Genomic DNA, 14,726 nt, shown 5'->3' with positions numbered 1-14,726 from the left:
TGAAGCTGACGAGTCGGAGTCTGTGATACATGTTACAACCCGTTCAGCTCAGCTCAGCTCAACTCAGCTCGACGCAAATACACTGCGTGAGTTCGAAGGACTACACACAGACCTATATTACACGGGTTCCATCTCGTACAAGCAATTCCTCCGTCTCATATCCCGATTCATAGTTAAATGCACATCTTCCCGAGGGATACACACGATACCTACCACCACTGCAAGCACATATTATCACTCGCAGAATCGGTAAAAGAACAGAAAGACTACCAATTATTAGGGAGTAATCCGTATCCGCTCTCCATTGGCTCTGTTATAATCTGCTTTTACTGCTAACTACGTCATTCACATCGAGACTTTCAGATGTCCACCTCCAAGTCGATTGTCTGGTTCTGCCGCAGCAGCGCGAACCTACCTATTCCCAATGATACGCGACTACCTACTGCGTGGACGCCCGCCAGTATCGCTTTTCTGCGGTTTGCAGGGCCCGTTCCGGTGTGTGAGAGAGAAAAAGAGATAGAGACAATCGATTTGTTGTCGTATATGGTTGGTCCATTCCGCGGCTTGGAATCTTCCGCTGCTTGGAAGGTAGAGTAGATTGAGGCAGGTTCAATCGGTAGAGTGACCGCATGTGAGGCCAAGGCTACTAGATAGATATACCTATTGTCACGGCGATACTACTTGTAGCCGCGAATGATACCTTGGGGTCCTCTCCGCCTACCATCCACCTATTATAGCCAGCTGCGAAAGCTCATTCCTTCGAACTATCTCGAGCAACGTGATGGCATCTTGCAAGTTGCAATCAGCACCACTCATAAAGCGCTGCCAAGGACAACGCCGTCCCGTCCAGATTGCGGCGAAAACACACATGCACACATGTACGCATGTACAGAGACGATCCAAGGAGTAGAATGCACGCATCAATTGCATTCTTCAGACTTCAGTATCCGGTATCCAAACCGGCACGCTTAACCCACAATCCCGTCCCATCCCATCCCATCCCATCCCATCCCATCCCATCCCATCCCATCCCATCCCATCCATTCCCATCCATTCCCAGCCGACTCCTCCCACCGCTCCAAAAACAATATAGATAAAACAAACCAACATAGAAAAACCCAGAAGAGCGAAGTAGGTAAAAGCCACAGATAAAAGATAAAAGACAAGTCAAATCGGACGTAGGTCTGATCGAAATACGACAAAAACAAAAATAAAAAAGAGAAGAGTGAGTAATGAAAGTGGGGTATCAAAGTGTCCATCCATCCGTCCATCCGTCCCATCCAACCAACCAAGCCATCCGGCGCTGCACACTTCCAACTTCCAACCCAACCCAAACAAAGAAGAGCAGAGATAAGAGAAGAAATATCAATTCCCAAGCAAAACAAAAACGCAGATATCAAACCCAAACTCCGAGAAACCCGCAATCACTTGCCCACATGCCTACATCGGCTCCGCCCTCTGCCCAGCCTCCGTTTCCCACGGCGCAGTGCCGCCCCGTACGACGCCAGGACTCTCCGCGTCGCCCTTCACGTGCCGCTGTCCCCACGTCCGGAACATGTTCTGCGTCGTTGGTGGCGGCGACGGGCTCTCGGCGTCCATTTCGTCGTCGCCCTCGTCGCCACTGCTCTCGTTCTTATCGTGCGAGTACTCGCTCCTGGGCGATGCCATAGCTATCTCGTCGTTCGCCGGGAGCTCGACGGGTGATGTGGCGGCATGTGCGGATGTGGTGGGTATGGTGGCTTGTTCCCTGTGTAGTGCGCGGAGCGCTTTGCGGCTGCGACTTCGGCTTCGCTGGCGCATTCGGCGGGCTGCTACCGCAGGTGCGGTGAAGCCGGGCGGAAGCAGCGGCACGGCGGCAACCTCCTTGGGGCCTACCGAGACCCAGCAGTGACTACGGAAGTGGGAGCGTTCGTCGCCCCGCTCGCCGGTCGGTGATTGGGGAACCACTGCGGGCACCGCTTTGCCCCATGGGGGTGTGTCGCGCAGCTTCGGGTTGATCCAGTACTCGACGCCTTCGGTCCAGTTGATTCCTGGTGCGTCGACGGCGACGGAAGCCAAAGTCTGCAGAACACCGTAGATCATGATCCAGCGGCCCTTTCGCGCATCGTGGGGTGAGATTTCGTGTGCGGGAATTGACTTTTCATGAACCTGGAAGGCTTCGAGGAGCGGGTTTGACGTCGTAGACGACCTCAGCGCTTCGATGTTGGTGCTCTCGCTGAGAGCCAGTGCTGCTTGCGCTGCCCCGGGGTTACCGGTGGAATTGCGGTTGCGAGGGTTGGCACCGGCGAAGGAGAAGCCCTTCTGTTTCTTGTTGCCGCCAGTGCCGCCGGGAGAGATCATGACGGTACCGGCCCGGTTCGAAAGGGGCACCAAGGGGAAGGGATGCGGAATCGGTGGGTGGTTCTCGCGGTCATCGAAGGTACTCAGGATGTCCGTCATGGGCAGGAACTCGTCGTCGGCCCGCCAGATGGCATTACCCGGTTTGAGGATTGTCCTTCTGGACGAAAGCGTGGGCTGGTCGTGCGGAGGAGACCACACTGCATCCTGATCAACGATGTAGGAGTACAGAGTGGTGAAATCACGCTGCAGATGAAGGTAGAGGGTGCGAGTGAAACGGCCCTCTGGCGGTGGCCAGGATCCGAACCGAGACGTGTAATGCTTTACCAGGAACTTCTGGAACCGGTCGAAAGAAAGACGAGCCGGTGGGGGTCCCGCGGAAGAGACGGGCCACATGTCGTGGAAGTTGAATCCAGCCATCCTTGCGTCGGCGTTGCTGACTCGTACCTGGATCTCGAGAGACGCGCGGTCGATCAGCGCCTTCGTGATTGGCGAGATTTCACGCCATTCGGGTAGCATCTGCAGGGACGAAAGCAGCCCCGTGCAATGCACGAACCCTTCCCGCCACAATGATTCGACACGGTGCAAGTCATGTGGCGTCAGGTTCTGCCTCAGCGCGGCATCGGACCCGACGCGCTCGGACCACACGAGTAGCCCCGCGGCACCCTCCGCCCAGTTGCGCACATCGCTGAATTCGCGAGCGTCAATGTAATTGAGCACCATCGCGATGCTGTTGGGGCTCGACGTCTTCCTCTCTTGCGGATGGACACTCCCGGCTGTTGAGAACGAGCCGAACGGCGACTCGATCTCGGAGATTCCCCGATCGGCCAGATCGTACTCCATCGGTATAGGACCGGCAAAGAGGTACTTGTCGGTGCGTTCCATCAGATCCGTGAGCGCCTGTCCTACCGTGACACCCACTAACGGCTGGCCGAAGAGCATCGCGAAGAAGTTACGCGTCGTCAGGTGAAATTTGTGTCGCGTCGTCTTGTCATACCTTGGTGAAGCAGGGAAGTAGAGTCGGTACGTGATGCCGCTCTCGACGGTGTCTTGCGTCCTTACCGAGTTCTGTGTATGTGCCGATGCCGCGGAGCTGGTCAGCTCTAGCGTCCTGGTGCGTCGCAACTGGTACTCGTAGTCCATCAGCTGCTCCTCCGTCTGGTGTACAGGAAACTCTTCGGCGATTTCTGCCGGCGTCATGGGCCGGTCCCTTATCGACTCGTCTAGTAATGAGGTAAGATACAGCGATTCCGTCTTCCTCAGCACGCTGGAGCGTAGCCGGAAGGAAGGTTGCGGCACAGGGGGCTTGTATAGGTCATGCGGATTCCGCGGCGGCAGCGGTTTGTCGGTGAGGTAGACCAACGTGTCGCCATCCGGAAACCATAACTCCAAATCCTATCCCGGAGTCAGCATATCCACTGACACACCGCCACCATACAGTGAACCCACCTTCTTGCCCTGTCCACCTCCATCCCAATTCTCGCCCCGACTGCCAGTGCCCTCCCACCTCCGTACCTGCACACGCTCCTCGCCAATGGTGCCCAAGCTGCTCAAACCCGACAGTCCACCCCCACCACCCCTCCCACCATGTCCCAAACCTACACCGCCACCCAGACCAGCATAAAAGCTCGTGGCCCCATCCGTATCCCTGCGCTGATTTCCGTGGGCGAGCCTGCCCCTTAACTTCTCTCCCTGCGCATCGAAGAAGCTCCTCAGCGTGCCCTTGCCGATTCTCGGCGCCGGCTGAGAGTTGCGCGTCGACGATCCCGACACACTGCTAGCACTCGGGGTCAACAGTCCTCCCGAGCCGAGGCGGGCGCCTCCATGGCCGAGTGTGGGTTTCCGTTGAGGTGGATGTGGTGCTGTGGTGCCGTTCGCGGCTGTGATCTTGTCGAGCTTGGAACGCGCGCGGGCCGACCGTTGCGCCATGACTGTGGTTGGTGTGATGCGGGGTCGACGTCAACGGGGTGGGTGGGTGCGGTAGTAATAAGTAGTGGCAGCGGGAAGTGAGTGGTTTAGACGTGTCGAGGTTAAATGCCCGGAAGGGGGGTGGGGTAGGGGGGAGCGGGAGGTGACGAATTCCGGGAGGTCTGGTCTGGGGGGATATGCTCGGGTAGTTAGGGCCAGGCCAGCTGAGAGTTGTGGTTGGGTTGTTGTCGGGGAGGGGGGTTTGGGTTTGGTTGCGGCCGATTCGAAGCGATAAGGCTATTCCGACTTGCGCCAGTTATGCGATGATTTGTGATGGAGCGATGGGCGACGGGGGGCTGATAAGCGATTATTTATGGTCTCAATACCGCCGGCGAGGATGGGAGCGAGAATGAGATGTACGACGCAGAATGGAACGAACGAACATCACCACACGGGGGATCAACAGAGGGAGTGGAGGAAGAGGAGGACGGGCGGGGTACAAAAGGAAGGGAGAAGGAGGAGGGGAGGAAAGAGCGCAAGGGAGGGAAGAAGAAGAAGGAGCAGGAGGAGGCGAGGAGGAAATCAAGTCACAGTATGGTAGTTTATAGTACAGTGGGACAGGCTGTTGATATGATCCATTCGACGGCTTGCCGCTGGAGGGCACGTTTTGTCCCACGGCCTAACTAATACCTCTTAAAGCGGCCCTTTTGGCCCTGCGAAGTTGTATTTAGCAAGTTCTTAATTCTCGAGGTGGCCGGATGGCCGGCCATGATTCTGCAGGTCGCCGACCACTATCCAGCTAACCACACTCCACGACACACTCCCAAATCGACCACTCCACCACTCCACCACTGCCAACCGAATCATACATGCAATCAGCCCCCCGGCAGAGGAGCAGAGGATGCGAGACATAGATTCCCGACAATCCGAGCACAATACTACCTATACTAACTCTATCCTATAGCACATTACCTTCTCCCCATCCGAGATATCGGTCTATTAACAAATCCATCAACCGTTTACGACAATCCCGGGCTACTATCCCACAAGCTGTCAGTATCCCCGAGACGAACGGCTCCATACGAGCGCGGTTACGTGCCTTCCGCAGAAGAAATCATAATTATGTCTCGAGATCTCCTTGCTCGGATCGCAAGTACCGAGGAGTCGACTAACTAACAGACCAACAGTGCTTGTACTAACATACCTGTTAGCACCGAAGTTAAGAGACCGAGTGAGGAACGAAGGTGCCCGTGGCCAACCAGGAATGGAAGCCAGGACGACGCCAACGACAAAACGACTTTCGTCAGAGGTGGAGTGGCGTAACGAAGTACACAATAGCTTCCACGACAACCGCCCAAGCCTCACGGGAGTCGAAAGCCGTACTGAGCGAACGGCGATCTTGCGAATGCGACGAGACACGACAAGACACGGAAGAAGGCCAAGGTCCCCACATACGAGATGCCTGGCTGCGTGTGTGGATTGGTACACAACCACTTTACTCCGGTTAGTGGTGGCAGATCGACAACGCCGAACCCGAACAACGGCGACCACCACAAGTGTGTCCCAAAAAAAACGAAGGAAAAAAACGTGCACGACGCCAACCAACACCGAAACCAGCGCTACTACACGACGATGCCTGTCCCTGCCTGCAACTGCAGTCGAATCTCCATGCCTGCTGCCCTGTTAAATCGGCTGCGCCCTTCTTTTCCCCGCAAAAAGAGGCAGATAATAATTACACCTACGTAACACACCCACCACCACCATAGGACTGGTACCTTTACGTGAGGGTTTGCGATTGATGGATGGCCGTGGCGACTGGCGACTCGCGAGCGCGGTGGCTGCTGTTTCGGTCGTGGGCGATGAGACGGTGAGACTCTGAGTCGTGAAGGCCTATACACACCATAATATGGCCCCCTCCTCTTGCCGAGACGTCCGACGCTTCAGAACGGCAGACGTTATTGGCCGCAGGCTTCTACGGTACTGAGTACCATACATACTACAGCCTGCCGTGATGAAGTGTGCCACTTCACCTGGGCCCACAACCGTGGCAGCCTGACGCTGTCGAGTGTTGACTCTAGCCGATCGCTCACTTGATCGAATCCAAAACTCATGACGCCCGTCGCCGTGCACTGCGCCCATTCGGCGGTCCTCTCAGCCCTGCCACAAAGCAAAGAACAGCACGCACATACTGTACCTAGGCCCAGGATCGAAATGGGATAGGATGGGATGGGGAATAAGCCGTGTATGGCGATATGTATGATACTCGAGGTAGTTATGCCGTGGATGTGGTTGTTGGATCTACCTATCATCTGGCGTTATCTATCTACCGCACGCACGAGCTGAAGTTGAAAGCAAAAGCAAAAAGGCAAACAATTACACAATGTGTGTACTCTTCCCTAGGTAGGTACTCTGGGTACACACTCACGTACTCACCCATACGCATTCCAAATCCCATGGACTCGAGAGTCAAGCTGTACGCACGGTATGTACCTATGATCGCCACTTCGCCGCCGACCTCACGTGCGCCGGCTCACAATAGTGGTCCCTCGCCTTCCACGCAGTGCGCCGCCGACGCAGGGGACCGCGCCTATAAAACAACACCTCTCACCCCCTACGGTATCTACTGGGCAGTGGGCACTGAGCAGTGGGAAACGCGTGGCCATTTGCCCTCAGAAGTTCAGAAGCGACCGAGAATAAAGTGCTGTGTGTCGGCTCTATATCAAGATGGAGATCCCGAGGTCCCGATGTGGTCACTGGTGGGGTGTGGTGTATAAAGCCGGTGATAATTTATGCAGCCTGCAGGAACGGCGGTCGATATGTATCAGACTATCAGTGGATGTATGTATGAAGTAGGTATGTACCTGCCTATGTGCATAGCGGAATGGAATAATAACGCATCTTGATTCTTTACAGCGTTACATTCCGCGTATTTTCCATCCTTTGGAGATATATTAATTGTGAACCTAGGTATAATTTCGTATCTATCCCTAAGTAGTAGGCGAAACTACACACTACTATATCATAGAGCTGATATGAACATGTAGATGTTTGATGGAGTAAAGCCTAGGTACTGCAAGACATTCATCCTCGGCCTTTTTACCTATCCGCGAGCACTCGATAGACAACCTCGACAAGACAAGCCACAATCATCTCCATCTGTCGATTATCAGCTGGACTAGCATGTGGAGTTTCGGTACCATACCTATCATACGTATTGTGCTGGGGGGCTTTCGATTTCCCAGAGCTGTGCTTACCCCGACTCGACTCGTAAAAATCCCGGTTACTACCTAGTGAACGGAATGACATCTGTCTCGGACCCCATCCACTGCGATGGGAATCAAACCATCAAACCACAACTGCCGTACATGCCGTACCTGCCGTACCTGGCGGTCGTGTCTCGGACTCGTGGACTCTCGGTTCATCCGTCCGTAAACAGTGAACCGGGGAATCACGAAGCTTCTGGAGTGGTGAGCGCTTGGATTCGACGGTTTACCTAGTACCGACTAATGTATTATGTATGTAGGTAGTAGACCGGTTACTCTCCGAGTCTTACTCGCGGCCAAAGGGGTGGCCATTGGTCAACCTCCGCCGGTGCATAATCCCTCCCCCTCGGGTGCTCGTGGGGGCCGCTGGTGCTTTCCTGACTCGGATACGGTACTGGTATGTACTCGTATGCCATGGGGTCCTGCCGAGGTGGGCAAACTTACCTTTGGTACGGTAGGTACTAGGTAGGTAGTAAATACCAGTAGGTAGTTGTGCCCTGGATCGACCTGAATCGACCTAGAAAGATGATTCTCGAGTCTTCTGTTGGAAGTCGCTCAGCACACCCGGCGTGTAGTTATTGCGGCGCGTATGGTGCTTTCCCTCCGTCCTATGTACCAACTACCTATAGTCTACAATACTAGGTAGCCCAGGGCCCCACCGGAAACCAAGCACCCAGGAAACCAGGAAACCGGAAAATCTCAAAACCTCTCCACTTTTCGACGTCTTGGTCCGGGTGTTTACCGGCAAAGCCATACCTATCGGCAAAGCCATCGTCTGCGAGTCTGCGACGTTTGGTGGTACGAACACTCTACATAAGCGAGAAATACTACCTATGTAGAGTACTCTGGATGTTGCCACCGATAGGCTGGAGCGACGTTGTGGGTAATTCGCGCTTCAGCTGCAGGTGTTTACTACGGTACGGGGCGGTACGGTACGATACGGTACTCTAACCACCCAGTAGAAGAGATGGATCGTACCTGTCTATGTACTCTACTAGGTAGTAGGTAATAGATACGCTGTCCCGCCAGCTGAAGATCGGATGGCCATGTACGCGGCGCTATGCACATATCTACCATTAGTAGCTGAGGTTTGAACTTGGGTGGAGCGAGCGGAGCGACTCGCGAGTGCATTGTAGAGTACCTATCTTTCATTTGGGGGCCGTGATTCAGATCCAGACTTGGCCGACCACTGCCGGTGTTGCGTGGGGTCTGTAATAACTCTTTACCTGAGTAGCCCGGAGAGAGGTGGTTTGATTTGGAATGTAGATATTGTGGAGCCGTCTCCTTGCCAACGGAGCTCAAATGCGTATTTAGACCTCTACTGACTGGATGCAGGCTGTCATGACTTTGCTACATTCCAAAATCGGCTTTCGACCCAGCATCCATCCCCGCGAAGGAGAAGGCGGACGACTGGGCGGCACCGCCAACACCACGCCAACACCCCGCAAAATTGGAGACTGATACTAAAGGATAAATGCAGAACTCCGGGAATTATTTTCAAGAAACGCCGACTTCGGACCCCGCACATGAATATTATCACTAAGCCCTCCTTCACATCCTCGTTTCACCTCCCTTGATGGCATGGCTAGCTTGCCATTGCCTCCGCGGCGCTTTCTCGTTCCGCTGTCTGTATAGATCGCAATGTGTTAGATGCATTTTCCTCGTCGCGTTCGGTGGTGGGTAGTCGGTGACCTGCCTGGTAAATTTACTGCCGGGAAGGTGTTCCCACTTGCAGACGTTCGGAAGCCGCAGCTCCAACGCCCGGTTTCTCTCCCTCTCCAGCTCCTTTCGGATGGTGAAATCGCGAACCAGAAGCACCATTGGATGGGGCTCATCCGCCGCGACCGTGGGAGCAGTCAAGCCCGCAGGCCGTGATTGGGTTTTCGATCGGGACGGTGTGGTTGACGGTAGCGGGTACGGAGGCTCCAGTGCCGCCGGTGGCCGCTATGAGGCAGTTGAGCATCGCGTCGTAGTCGTCAGGTTCTGGTGCTGGATGTGTGTCAGTTTTGGAAACGAAAGCGTCCTGGAGGGCGGAAGGGCAGATGCGATGATTGAAGGTGGACACATACCGGGGCGTTTGTCGGGCGTTGACGTTGACGTCGACGTCTGCGTCGAGGAGAGAGAGAGGAGGTAGTGGAGAGATGAGAAAGAGAGGAGCCTTTTATAAGAAAGCTTGGTGCGGCTGGTGCGGCCGGCGCGGCCGGTGCGGCCAGTGCGGTCAGTGCTGAGCCCGCATCCCCGCATCCCCATGTCCCGCACAGCCTGAAGAACTAGGTAACCTGCTCAGTTCTATCTTCCTACCAACCCTCCTATCTATCTCAGTATCTTTGACAGGCGGTTTCTATTTACATACACGGTGTTGAATCGCCAACGATATGCGGATTGATCAACCAGCGGACACTTACTTTCTTAGTTATGTAGAGGCGCCCCGGCAGAACTCCCGTTCTATGGTCTGTCCGAACGGGGTGGATATAGAGATGATGTGCCGACTATATGAACCAGTACACTATCGGCGGCTGCGCTATGCTGGGTAGCAATAGGCGCTGTATGCATGCATACGAGCGATCGCCCGTGAAGACAATTATGTTAGCCACTGGTTAATGTATCTACTGTAATAGCTGGTCGGCATTCACCGCTGAGTCTAGCTGCTGTCTAGATTGGTTAGGCTGCCGAAATAGCCATCTGAGCTGGCTGCATGGCGCAATGGTAGCGCGCGGACCTCCTACCATGGAAACAGTCCGAGGTTGTGGGTTCGAGTCCCATTGTGGTCGCACTTTTTGGAGTTTCGGCGAAGGGTTTCGACTCCCGAGCCGGTGTGGGGGATGTTGATTAACTTTTTGTTTTGTATCATTCCACGGAAGCCCATTCGTTTGGAGGGCCTTGTCGCCACAATGATGTCGTGTAAAGGGAACAAACAGCGGCTGTAGGTGCATAGTGGCACTCTGTGCTCCCCACAGCCAGCTGTCGAAGCTCAACTAGCTAGGATCGCCGCCTCAAGCGACCCTGGTCGGCTTTTCTATGGAGCCCGTAGCCGGGCATTGGGATACGGACCCGACCTAGAGCACGAAACAGGAAGCGAGTGAGTACCCTACCCGTTGCAGGGTGATGTAACGACCAGGCAGGATCACAGACCATGACTCGGTGAGGTAAACGGGAATGACGATCGATAAGTGCACAAGGACTAAAATATCGATTCAGTATCGTCCGAGACTCCTCTTGACTGCGGAACCGTTATGGCTCGGCTTGCTGCACAGCTTGACTGGAAAGTTGGCGGGGATTTGAATCTGGTTGCCTATGGCCATAACGAGGCTTCACGAGGCTCGGAGGAAACTCAGCGACAACTCCAATCGTGTCGTAAAGGATGAATTCCGTGGGCCCAGCACTAGGTACTTAATTAGCACCAGTGCACTCGCGACACCTATGCCATCGAGTCGGGCTTTCTAGGGAATCAACCGCAATGACGCTAGCCTTCGGGCAACGTGAGTGCTGGCAAAACGGACTGGGGCCCAAGTCCGACGGGCGAGAGAGCTACCCAGGAGGTATATCCGCTAGGCTCGGGCTGGCTGACACTGGAGCCTGGAGGTCGACGATCACGTAGGCTTCCGCGTAGATCAAGGCTGTACAACACCCAGTGAGACCATAATAGTCCAGATATGTATCTTAACGAGTTGGACTGGGGAGTCGGACTCCGGGCCCGCGGCAACCACGGAACAGACGAACGAAGGCGCGGACTCATTGGTATATATGACATATGACATGTAACACATCTAAAGACAGGATTAGTACATATGATCCTATGAAAGTCCTGGGGCTACCTGGCCTTTGTAGTCACCCATCATCCCAACCAACGGATTTGACCGACCGCCCTCGAATCAAGAGTTTCCCACAAGGTTGCGAGTGGCCAGCGCCGGGGGTACTCGTGTCCAAAGTACCTACCCCGAGTTTCACCGCAGACTTCGAGATCGGCGCAGTCCGGTCTTGGCACACAGTGCAATGCCACCTTCCTGGCGAATGTGCATGCTACATATGTAGAACAAGAGACTGTATTGGCGCGGAATTCTGGCATTGCTTGCGGTCGTGCCACGGTTTGATACGGTACCTACGGCACTGCCCGGTCGAACCCCCCTCCCCCCCCAAGCTTCGTTCGTGTTCCCGATGATCGCTAATCGGACGTATGTAGAGTATGTAGGGATGTTGGGATCCCGCGTCCAAGCGGGGAAAGGAGGATTCCTCGTCCGGGTACCGTATCCTTCCGATCTACGGGGCCTCCAGCGTCGGGAGCGACGGCAAACGATCTTCGCCGAAACGTCCGTCGGTTGCTAATGGTCACTGGAGATCAGCACGTGACGGAACGAGTGCAGTGCGCAGTGCCATGTTCCGGACGAGTCTGACAAAGACTTTTCAAAGCCCGGAGCGTGCAAGGCAGAAGTACACAAGGATGATCCCCCGCATTCCATCGCTTGCTACATATAGGTGCCAGTGGTAGTACCCATCAAGTTGCAACTCACGACGGACGATGAGCTCAGTGGGAGATCATCCGTCCTATCGCGAAACTGAAGAATATGCAAGGCGGAAGCAGGAGAATTAGAGTATAGGTATACGTATGCAGAGGTAAGTTGGTGCGATGGTCACTGGTGCACCCTGCCGAGTAAGATCTGCGTGCTATTTATACTTCGCAGAACGTCCATTGCCTACCCAGTCACGCCGTGCTGTCGACTGGGTAGGTTGCTACTAGCTAGCCCTGCTCAGAGAGGTTCGTATTGGTATTCCTGTCCCGAGTTAAGCGGACCCATTCTCTGCAGTCCGGACGGAACAGCAAGATAGCTACGCAAGCAAGCTCCAAGATCCCGGCCTTCAGAGACATTTGTGTATCTATCGCGCGCCGTTTCCGCAGTTGGGGGTGATACGGCGGTTTAAATTCCCGGTCCGCTTGAATAACCTCTGCAGTCGAAGATGTAGGGTACTCCAGTAAATCGGACTTCCCAGTCGTCGGATAATCTGCGGACGAGAAAAGCCCCAGCCTGCTGGATGGCCGTGCGTTTCCGCGGATTTGTGTGCTATTGAACGATATGTCACATGTAGAGTGCGAAGGAAGTGATCCTATCCTCATCTATTACCTAGAGTGCCGTATCTAACCCTTCCGCACGGAAAACGTCAACCCCAATCAGCAACCACGGAAACAGCGCGCAATATGGAACCACAGGCGGACGAGGCTTTTTTATACATACATGGTTGATCGATGCGAGTCCGCTGCAGCCACGAGGCGCCCCGTCGGCCCCTCTGCCCGCTCCCGAGTTTGCGCCGAGAAGTTGCTGCGGACTCTGCTCGGCCGAGTCGACAACCGAGTCGGTCAATCAGCTCTGCGAATGGCGCGCGGATGTCGTGCATATCCTACACTGCCACTCGGGATTGGCCACAGCTACCGTACTCTGGAGTCTACATATGTCATGGAGTATCGACGATTCCTTCTCGTCAGCACTATCTATCTATTCTTGGCATATATGTACCACGTTATGTGGTGCGAATAATGACTGGGTCGTCGGCTGTGCGTCGGTGGGTGATTTGCAGTGATTGCATTGAGTGCCACGACCGTCTTCCAAAACCCCCAAGGCTGAAACGTACTCGCAGAATTCAACCAATGGCGAACTCCGTTCTTGCAGCAGCAAAGAACGTCGTACCTGTAACGGAATCACCATTGCGCCGCCCCCCACCTCCCCCACCCCTCCGTCATGTTTTACGACACCTATATACGACAGCTCGCAAAGATGACCCCACCATTGCGACCGGCTATTTCACACGGTCACAACCTCCCCGCCCCCAACCCCAGCATCAACAGCAACTTCCAAAAACACGATGCCCGGCGTCGGTGTCGGAAGCGCACGCACATTTCTCGTCTGCTTCCTTGTGATGCTCATCGTAGCCACGCTGTTTGCTCCCCTGCGCTTCTACTTCCTCCGGGGCGAGAAGCGCAGGGCGTTCGGGTACTTGAGCGATAGCTGCTTCGTTTTCGGGATGAGTCTCTTGTTGGGAATCGGATACAGCATGATACCGGTAATCGTCGAGGAGATCCGCATTCGAAGACACGCCCATAAGGAGGAGGAGGTCATCGTGAGACTCACAACCGTGGATACGCTCAAGGTACGTACACGAGAGAATTCACGACTCGAGCGAGAGAGATGTCGACCATTCTGACCGTTCCAACTGACAAACAATCAGGCGCTCCTCTGCTTTCACATCATCACCGTGACCATTATGTGGTCCTTTAAGATGGGCTTCATGTTCTTTTATGCCGCCCTCTATGAGAGTACAAAGACCATGAAGAAGAATGCCCTCTACTATGTCTCTTTCTGTTTCATGCCGCTTTCGTACGTGGCTGTTCTCTTGGTAAGCTTCCTCGACTGCAGACCGCTATCTCTCACTTGGTGAGTTTCCTCTACGCTGCTCTTTCGTCCGATTTGGTTTCTCACGGAAAGAATTCCCAGGGACCTAGAGCGACTCTTCATGACCGGCCAAACCTGTACCCCGATCCACTCCCGCAACGTAAACATCGTCTACGTAGTCCTAGCCATCACCTCGGACATCCTCCTGCTCTGCATCCCGCTCCACTTCCTGGGCTCCCTCAAACTCACCTCGCCGGAAAAACGCGGCGTCGGCTTCGTCTTCTTCTTCGGCACGCTCTCCATCTCGGCCGCAGTCGCGCGCTTCACCATCCTATCCACCCGCCACACCTACGATGTCAATGGCGGCGGCGCGATCGCCTCGTTCGATAAATACTACTGGGCGACGGGACTGGCGTTCCTCGAGATTACCATGGCCGAGATCGCGTTCGTACTGCCGGCCATGAGGAAAGTGGTGTTTGCTCGTGGAGAGAGGCGGCAGAGGATGAGGATCGAGAGCGCAAGGAGGGACGAGATTGCAGGATGGAGGGAGGCCACGAGGTCGCGGACTGTTGCCAGCGCGCACGCTGATCATGATGATGGGGACCGGCTGGTGCACGGCGGGAATACGGGGGCGCATGTTGGAGTGCGCGGCGGCCTGGGCACTTTCTACTGGACGTAGCGGTGCACGTGGTCAGTGCGAGCGATACAAGACCAGACGGTTACTCTGATTTTAGTGGGGGAGGGAGGCGGGGGGCGGTGGGGGTACCCATCGAGCTCACAATGCCGACAATTCGAGTTATGCAGCATGAGTGGATTCAAACATTCACGCGAGCTAAGC

The 14,726-nt window shown here is 54.9% G+C and overlaps 2 protein-coding genes and 1 non-coding gene across 3 annotated transcripts; 2 read left to right on the top strand and 1 right to left on the bottom strand.

Annotated features, from left to right (window-relative positions):
* Window positions 1-1,360: 1,360 nt before the first annotated feature.
* Window positions 1,361-4,462, bottom strand: BZA05DRAFT_541 (uncharacterized protein). Its single transcript, XM_051488409.1, has 2 exons — window positions 3,787-4,462; window positions 1,361-3,732 (listed from the first exon to the last, which is right to left on the bottom strand). Exons 1-2 carry the CDS (start codon window positions 4,264-4,266, stop codon window positions 1,441-1,443), a joined length of 2,772 nt encoding a protein of 923 aa, XP_051343933.1. The 5' UTR covers window positions 4,267-4,462; the 3' UTR covers window positions 1,361-1,440.
* Window positions 4,463-10,197: 5,735 nt separating this feature from the next.
* BZA05DRAFT_t24 lies at window positions 10,198-10,279 on the top strand. The gene has a single exon. It is a non-coding gene; the product is annotated as a tRNA-Arg (tRNA).
* A 2,957-nt stretch (window positions 10,280-13,236) lies between these two features.
* On the top strand, window positions 13,237-14,636 carry BZA05DRAFT_454 (uncharacterized protein). The gene is made up of 3 exons (XM_051487507.1): window positions 13,237-13,646; window positions 13,725-13,930; window positions 13,991-14,636. Exons 1-3 carry the CDS (start codon window positions 13,362-13,364, stop codon window positions 14,565-14,567), a joined length of 1,068 nt encoding a protein of 355 aa, XP_051343932.1. The 5' UTR covers window positions 13,237-13,361; the 3' UTR covers window positions 14,568-14,636.
* The last annotated feature ends 90 nt before the right edge of the window (window positions 14,637-14,726 follow it).

Source organism: Tricharina praecox, assembly GCF_024521635.1.
Source record: "Tricharina praecox strain CBS 144465 chromosome Unknown BZA05scaffold_1, whole genome shotgun sequence".
NCBI lineage: Eukaryota > Fungi > Ascomycota > Pezizomycetes > Pezizales > Pyronemataceae > Tricharina > Tricharina praecox.
This window is presented reverse-complemented; position numbering and strand designations above follow the sequence as displayed.